The sequence below is a fragment of the Pundamilia nyererei genome, unplaced genomic scaffold (assembly GCF_000239375.1).
Source record: "Pundamilia nyererei isolate P.nyererei 1_Seehausen unplaced genomic scaffold, PunNye1.0 scaffold00238, whole genome shotgun sequence".
NCBI lineage: Eukaryota > Metazoa > Chordata > Actinopteri > Cichliformes > Cichlidae > Pundamilia > Pundamilia nyererei.
Window position 1 is genome coordinate 539,497 of NW_005187639.1, and position 8,501 is coordinate 547,997.

At 46.8% G+C, this 8,501-nt stretch overlaps 1 protein-coding gene across 1 annotated transcript in view; it reads left to right on the forward strand.

Annotated features, from left to right (window-relative positions):
* Positions 1–2,607: 2,607 nt before the first annotated feature.
* The window catches only part of tsc1a (TSC complex subunit 1a), a 15,440-nt gene continuing 9,546 nt past the window's right edge, over positions 2,608–8,501 (forward strand). The window contains exons 1-10 of the mRNA XM_013914926.1: positions 2,608–2,689; positions 3,087–3,204; positions 3,393–3,496; positions 3,571–3,723; positions 3,858–4,002; positions 4,116–4,270; positions 4,359–4,432; positions 7,956–8,146; positions 8,260–8,324; positions 8,393–8,501. Coding sequence (XP_013770380.1) covers positions 3,096–3,204; positions 3,393–3,496; positions 3,571–3,723; positions 3,858–4,002; positions 4,116–4,270; positions 4,359–4,432; positions 7,956–8,146; positions 8,260–8,324; positions 8,393–8,501 — 1,105 coding nt within the window. The 5' untranslated portion in view covers positions 2,608–2,689; positions 3,087–3,095. The remainder of the gene's footprint in view (positions 2,690–3,086; positions 3,205–3,392; positions 3,497–3,570; positions 3,724–3,857; positions 4,003–4,115; positions 4,271–4,358; positions 4,433–7,955; positions 8,147–8,259; positions 8,325–8,392) is intronic.

Here is an 8,501-nt window from a genome sequence, read left to right on the forward strand (position 1 = left end):
AAATGACAACCTTTCCCTTAATTAAAGATCTGGGCGTTCTCCCCCCACCCCCCCTTTTTTTTCTCTCCATATTTTATTGTGTTGTGGTTTGCAGTGTTTTGTGTTGTTTCACTTTAAATTTGTTTAAAAGGAAAAAGCTGAAAAGCAGCAGCACACTTCTTCAGAGAGTCTCCTGATTATCGAATATTGATTACCAGCAAGAAAACAGCAGCTGCTCCTTTAAACTGCAGGCAGGTGTGTCTGTGCGTGTGTGTTTGTGTGTGCGTGTGTGTGTGCGTGTGTGTGTCTGTGTGTGCGTGTGTGTGTGTGTGTGTGTGTGTGTGTGTGTGTCTGTGTGTGTGTGTGTCTGTGTGTGTCTGTGTGTGTGTGTGTGTGCGTGTGTGAGTGTGTTCACATATAATGTAATCTCTTAGATGGTGTGTGACTATGTGCCACATCACAAATGTGGAAGCTAAATGTTCCGGATCAGTGCATGACTGAAGGATTTTCAGAGTCAGGGTTGTGCACATTATTTGAGCGTGGTAAGAAAAAGAGACTTATTTTGGGCCTAACATAACAGCATTTCTCCATTACACAGGTTATGCATGCAGGCAGTACTTCATGACACCGTTCCCTGACCCCAGGCCTGGGCCACAAACCCGCTACAATGCAGCTCTAGCCAGGACAAGGGCACGCATTGAAATGACCTTTGGTCAAATAGAGGGAAGATTTCAGTGTCTGAAAAGTCTGAGGGTTGCACCTGACGGGGCATGTGACATTACTGTTGCATGTGCCGTACTGCACAACATTGCCACCATCAGAAAGGAGAGGACTCCTGTGGTGGAGGTGCGGCCTGATGATGACCTCCAGCCAGTGCACTTGGACCAACCTAGTGGCAGAGCTGCACGGGACAGGATTGTGCAACACAATTTCAAATATTAAAAACATGACAAAACATATTTTTCATTGAAATTTATTTGAGCATCTTTTTCTGTCTCATCAAAAAAAAAGCCAGTCATCATTTGCCTGGAAAAAAATCATATATGCTGTGTCACGCAAGGTCGTCAATAGTGCTCTGTATGAAAGTGTATGTTTACTTACTCTGAAGTTCCTTTTGAAGCAACTCGATTTCTAGTTGAACTTTTTGCCTCATTAGAGCTTGAAGTTCGAGTTCACCTAGGAGCTTTTGTTTCTTCAGCTCAGTGTACTCCATTTTTTGCTGGAGACTTCTCTTAAAGAGCAAACGAATGTCATCCTGTTTCAATTGTAGAGACAACATTTAACGGTCAATACATGTCACATAGGAAGTAAAATTAATTACAAGACTGCCCACCTCTGTATCAGGCCTCTCTGCCTGCAAATCATACTGAGTCAGAAACACATGGAAGTACACAAGTAGATACAAATTCAGGCCAAAGTAGGCACTTACAGGGACTTCCTCCAAACCACAGTCATCTGACAGGGTTGCTTCACTGTCCTGTGCAATGGAAACAAAATGGTGTCTTTTATTTTGTGACTATTATTATTGGTCTAAATAATAATAAATAAAAAAAAGATATATATATATATCCCAACTTACTGTGCATGCTTCAGTCACCCCTTGCATGGGAACAGGTAAAAGTGATGGAGTGTTATGTAAAACTACACACACAAAAACCCACAGTGTCAATAAATGTCAAAGTACAAAAAGCATTTTAATTAAGGCAACAACCAAATATTTTACATTGTACAAATAGAATTATGGGCTGATTTACCAGTTATGAAGGTGCTGCTGCTACTGCACCCCGGCTGCTGGTCTAAGGAAGAGCTGCCCCCAGGGATGCCCTCAACAATGGGTCTGGTGGCATTCAACCCTAGGGCCAGCTCCTCTGCCGGGGTGTGACGAGGGGGTGCAGGACCACCACCTGTCTTTTTTTGCTCCGCCCTTTTCTTGGTTGCTGTTATAAACAAACAGATTATTTCAGGGTCTCTTTCCAAGAGACTAAAAGCAATATAAGTGATAAATATTACCATTCTGTAGAATATTCTTATATTTCACTTTTACTTGTTCCCATGTTCTAGTGGGTCCTGTCGTGGCTCTAATGTGAAAGAGGACATAATGTAATATAATATAATACATTACTTACGAGTTTAATTTGTCAGCAACTTCCTGCCAGCCCTCTCTCCTTGCTTTTGCAGCCTTTGCAGTGTTCCCTTGCGTTCTGATTAAACTCTGAAACTCCTGAAATCCCTCAATCAAGAGTTCTTGCTCTGCTGCCGAAAAATACCGAGCCGAGCGCACTCCTTCGACATTTTCGCCGACCAATCAGAGGGTTGCCGATCAATGTTTCTACTATCGATGCGTAGCCCCTGTTAAGCCACCCAGTGATCTCACATTACTTCATCCAGCTGTACTGATCGTCAACAACAGGTGTGTTCGGGGAACCGGATTAGCGAGCTCAGAGTTAGCGCGATGATTTGGTCTCGGATGTAGTAAGCGACGTACGAAGAACGGGCCCCAGCTGTTTGTTTGTGTCCACACAAAAGTATAACAACAACAACAACAATAATAATAATAATAATAATAATAAATCATCCTTTTTCCCATCTTGACGGGTGGCTCTGAACGCCTCCTGTGTGTGATTGGCTGCTGAGGCTCGTGTCACCGCGGTGGGCGGGTCCTGCTGTAGCTGAAGATGGCTGCTCCGTGCTGGGATCAGCAGGTCTGAAGGTAACCGTCTCTGCGGCTCTTTGGTCGGTTTGAGCGGCTGTCTGCGCTCCGTATCCCGGCCGGAGGCTCCTCCGCGGGGTCGGGTCCCGGGACGCCGGTACGTGGCCGCTACACTGCTTGTTAGCATGTTAGATTAGCATCAGCTGCTAACGGAGGGCTACCAGTGACGTGACAGCAGCTGTTACACAACAGGCGTGAGGTCAAAGTTTGCGCAGTGTTAGGCCAGCACACACTGATGACTGTGTGGGGACAGAAAAAGAAGTAGCAGATAATCATCGATTATTGATTTTGTTCCTCTGTCACAGAGAACTGAACACGATGACGTCAACGTGACCTCACGTGACGTTCAGCTGTCTGGCCTGTGTTATGATGCGTTCACTGTCTGGCCGTATTGCAGGTGTCCGCGATGTCCAGGGAGCAGGCGAGCATCAGCGAGCTCCTGCTCTCACTGGACAGTTCAGAGCTGCAGGAGGCGGAGCGAGTGAGAGCTGCAGTCAACCAGCAGCTGAGTACAGGTGAGTTCAACTGTGCAGCACGAAGGAATGACGCAGGTCTGCATCTCTGTGACGCGCTCACCACGTGAACCAATCACGAAGCTGCAGTTTTGCTGACGTCCAACAAAGCAACCTTATCAACTCAGTCTGACATCACTTGTGACGGCCAATCAGTGCAGAGCTCCCAGCATGCATGTTTCTCCTCTCAGACAAAGGGGGCGCTGTCCTCTCCTCCGTGGTGGAGTACTACCTGGACTCGTCATCTTCTCAGGCCCTGCTCCTCCTCTCCTCCATCAGGGAGCCGCATCACAAAGTGAGCCTCGCCTGCTCGCAGATCTCCTGTTCTTTATCTCTGTGACTCTAACACCTGTTGGCCCCGCCCACTAGGTGCTGCTGGAGAAGCTCAACGAGTCTGTGAGTCGATCCGGGACCAGGCTGGGCGCCCTCACCCTGCTGGGTCACCTGATCAGGAAACAGCCGCCATGGGTTCATCACATCAGCCGCTCGCCGCTGCTGCTGTCACTGCTGCGCTGCCTCAAGGTAATACACACACACCTGAGACACACCTGTCCTCCTGCACATTCAGATTCTGTCATGATGTCGATCATGTGAGGTCGAATCACAGGTCGGATTCCTGCTGCTGTAAACTCAGAATTCCACTTCCTGTTTTTCAGACGGACAGCGATGTGGTCGTCCTTATCACGGGAGTCCTGGTCCTGGTCACTCTGTTACCCATGATTCCTCAGGCCGGGAAGCAGCACATCAATGACTTCTTTGACGTGTTTGGGCGCCTTGCATCCCGCAGCTGCAAAAACCCAGGTAACTCACTCGCACAGCAGGGGGCGCTGCAGGAAGCAGCTCCTTATGCTTTCTGATTGGTCAGTCTGCTTCTCTGAGTGGTTGATAAGATGTTTTCTGATTGGCTCGTGCAGGTCATGAGCCTGTGGCCCACCTGGTGCACCTCCATGCAGGTACGTACTCTCTGTTCCACCGCCTGTATGGGATGTTCCCCTGTAGCTTCATCTCCTACCTGCGGCTGCACTACAGCATGAAGGAGAACCTGGACACCTTCCAGGAGGTGGTGAAGGTGAGTGCACACCTGCAGGGGGCGGTACTGATGTGATGACCGCAGGTGTTCCTTCAGTTTCACCTCACACTCTGTCCTGTCCCGTCAGCCGATGTTGGAACACGTCCGGGTTCACCCAGAGCTCGTTACAGGCACTCAGGACTACGAACTGGACCCGTCCAGGTGAGTCCAGCTTGGAGACAGAAACCACACCTGAGCGTGCAGAACCAGGTCAGCAGGTCCTTTGACAGAGTGAACCCAGCGCTGAGCTCAACCGAATGCAAATCAACAAGAAAGAAAGAAAATAACATCTGATTGAGTTTTCTTAAAGTATCCTGTCCAGCTGAATTCGCGTCGCAGAGGCGTGTTTACCGCAGCTCAACATCAAACTTTCCTTTATCTGACGACGAAGCTCGCCACTCGATTGCAGCTAATGACAGGAAGTGATGCGCTCTGATCTGTCAGCAGGTTCAAATAACACGGGCGCACACACGATGTGGCCTCAGAGCAACACATTTCATCTCCAAGTTTGTAACCAGCTTTAAAAAACAGGGACGTCTGCAGCAGCTGTTAGTCTGAGGGAGGTCGGCCAAGCCTGATCAGTGATTTAGGAGATGATAGAAATACACAGCTAAACACACAGATTGGATAAGGAGGGCCTGGAATGAAACCTTGTGCACTTCTTTAGCATCTATCTGAGGATTAAGGAGCGAAACTCTGATCCTGCAGTTCTTCAGGAAGTGAAGACGGCAGCATGCAGCTACAAAAGTCTGCTATCCTGAAAACGAAGGAAGTCGCTCAGACGCAGAAGCTACGTGTGACACGACGACTAGCGTACCTGCCGTGATAACTCCACCCTCTCACGCTGATAAGAAAGGCAGTGTAGCCTAGTTACCCGTGAACTGCACGGTTTTCTTTGGTTTTCTTATCCTGGCATTCAGCTGGGTATCGCCACTCTGACGTCTCTAACTCCAAACATTTAAAATGACAAGAATACTTTGACTGTTTTCTGTTTGAAATATGTTTTCTCTTCCACTGCTGTCTGCAGGATGTAATATACACTTACTGCCAGAAGGTGGCAGTAAAAGCGACCACCGTTAACTAACAAAATACAACATAGCGATTACTACTCAGAGTGGAAAAACTTGTTCCTGTAGAAACAGGAAAGCAAAGATGACTGCGACCAATGAAAAGGTCCATAAAGAATAAACAAAAGCGAGATAATGCGAGCATGTCGTTTGAGAGTGGCACTCGTCACTACCACGAACGTCAGTATCCAAACTGACAGCGTGTCCTCTGAGACGTGACCTGAAGCACAGCATGAACGAAACATGACCTCTGCTGTCCAATCAGAGTAAAGTATGAACTGCAGCGTGACTGAGCGTTTGAACATTGAGTTTCAAACTGCTGCAAATTAAACAGGAGAGTCCGGGTCACCAGAGGTCGGGTTGGGTTAGATTTTAGTAACATGAAAGACGTGTCATCGTCATATCAGATCTGCACTACCAGTCAGAACTCTGGACACACCTTCTCATTTAGTGGGCTTTCTTCATTGGTGCTACTTTCCACATTGTAGATACAAACTGAAGACATCTGGGATCATGTAGCAGCAGCTCAGATCAGAGCCCAGACAGATGCCACACAGAGCTCCAGTAGCAGACACATCTGTACATGTTCAGAGGAGACGGTGTGAATCAGACCTTTATGGTCAAACAGCTGCTGAGAAACCACGACTAAGATAAAGCAACAAGAAGAGATTTGTTTGGACCAAGAAACACAACAAATGGACATCAGACCATCTGTGCTTTGGTCTGATGAGTCCAAACCTGAGATCTTTGGTTCCACCTGCCGTGTCTTTGGGGAGAAAAGGTGAACGATGGTCTCCACGTGCATGTTCCCACTGTGAAGCATGGAGGAGGGGGTGTGATGGTGACACTGTTGGGGATTTCTTCCAAACTGAAGGCACACTGACCCAGCATGGCCACCACAGCATCCTGCAGCGACATGCCGTCCCATCATTTATTCTCCAACAAGACCCCAAACACACCTCCAGGCTGTGTGAGGACCAAGAAGGAGAGTGATGGAGGCCTGGCCTCCACAGTCACCTGACCTGAACCCAGTGGAGCTGGTTTGGGATGAGATGGAGCGCAGAGTGAAGGCAAAGGCCCGACAAACGCTCAGCATCTCTGAACTCCTTCAAGACTGTTGGAAACCATTTCAGGAGATGACCTCATGAAGCTCGTGGAGAGAAGGCCAAGAGTGAGCGAAGCAGGAATCGAAGCAGAGGGTGGATATAAAACATGTTTGGAGTTACTTCATAATTCCACGTTTTCATTCAGTTTGATGCCTTCAGTGAGAATTTACACTAGGGCTGCTCAATTAATCGAATTTTAATCACGATTACGATCTGGGCTTTCAACGATCATTAAAAATGACTGAGCCGATTATTAGCCCCTCCCTCATTTATCCGCGACACCTTAAAGGCCGGTCCGTGAAAATATTGTCGGGCATAAACCGTCCGTGGCGCAAAAAAGGTTGGAGACCGCTGATTAAGAGGACCCGAGGGAAGCTTGGAAAGCTAAGCAGAAGTTATTTGGAGAGTGACTGCCGTTGGTTGAAAAGAGAGTTTAAAAAAAAACAAACTTCAGTGGTGTTGCACACTATTTTATATTATTTTTTAAAGTCATTGTTAACCCTTTAAAGCCGGTCAGAGCAGCACACTCCGTTTTGCGTAACTATTTTTAAATCCCTGTAGAACCTGAACTGTGTAAGCTAGCGCAATAATTTGTTTTGCATATGAAACCGGAGGAGTTGTACTTACATCTGATGCCATCAGCTTGTCCTCGGTCACGGTTTCGTTCCACATATAGCTTTGCAAAAACTGCATAAAAAGCGCTTCCAGGAACAAAAACATAATATTCCAGAAACATGCTTTGCCGTTCCTATCAGCTGTTCGTAACACTTCCCACAGTGAAATGATGCACCTGCTGTTTTCTTTGCAAATTTGCATCATAGGATTGTTTTTTGTTTTTCCTGCAGTATATAAAAATTGCTGTATCTCCAAAATAAAACTATGAAGACACTCAAAATAAATTTCCTGTTGTTGTAAACTATTTTTTGCAACTTTATTGTATTTAAAGTTTTGAGGGATAAACCTCTTAAATTTCTCCAAGTAGAAATATATGTAAACAAAACAAAAGCGATTTTCGAAATTTTTTTGTAGTTTATTGCACTTTTTTGCAATTTATGTAATTACTATGGACTTAATGCATACATATTATTACAATATGGGCTATAACAGTTGTATTGATGTAAAGCAACTTGAAATGCTCCCACAAATGGCACTACAGCATGTAAAAAAAAAAAATATGAGCTCTGGTGGACTTGGTTCTATAGTAGGTCTTAAAGGGTTAAATAAATATCGTCAAATAATCGTGATCTCAATTTCAGTGAAAATAATCGTGATGATCATTTTTGCCATAATCGAGCAGCCCTAATTTACACTGTAAACAGTGATGAAAGAAAAACCATTAAATGTGAAGCTGTGTCCAAACCTCTGACTGCTGGTGCTGTAATGGGCCCAGCACTGAGCTGTGGGACACCTTTACTGGGCGATTTATTTGAAGCTGTTGGCGAGCAGAAGCAGCTGGAGTTAGCGAGCTGCTCCCTGCTGAGCTCAGACTGACACTCCCCTCCTCCCACTCAGGTGGAGGTGTTACGAAGTCCATGACATTGTGATCGAGTGCTCCAGAGTGTCCCTGGATCCTCTGGAGTCTTCGTGCGAGGAGGACATTTGCTCCTCCTCCTGCTCTTTGATCACACCTCTCCCCCTGACTCCCCTCCCTCATCTGGACCTCACCTGCAGTCCTCCGGTCACAGACGCTGTCAGCAGCTCAGGTGAGTGACAGCAGTGTGAGATCATGTGACCTCCTGTGCAGTTTGTAACAGAGGTCAAAGTGAAACCAGAAGGAAACGGATGTTTTTAATTAAGTGTTTGTGTTTGCTGACAGGAAGTTCAGTCTGTCCTTTGGGATCCAGATGTGTGCCTCAGCTGAACCCGAACACCTGCACGCAGGTAACTCACCTGTCTGTCTAATCTGTGGGCCAGACGAGCAAGCACTGACACTTCCTGTTTGTGTGCAGCCTGACGACGTCACATGGAGCCCCGCCTTACACTGTGGTTTGTCCACACCCCCTTCTGAACGCACTGCTTTAGGCTCCACCCACCCACTGAGCAGGAGCACCTCCATGT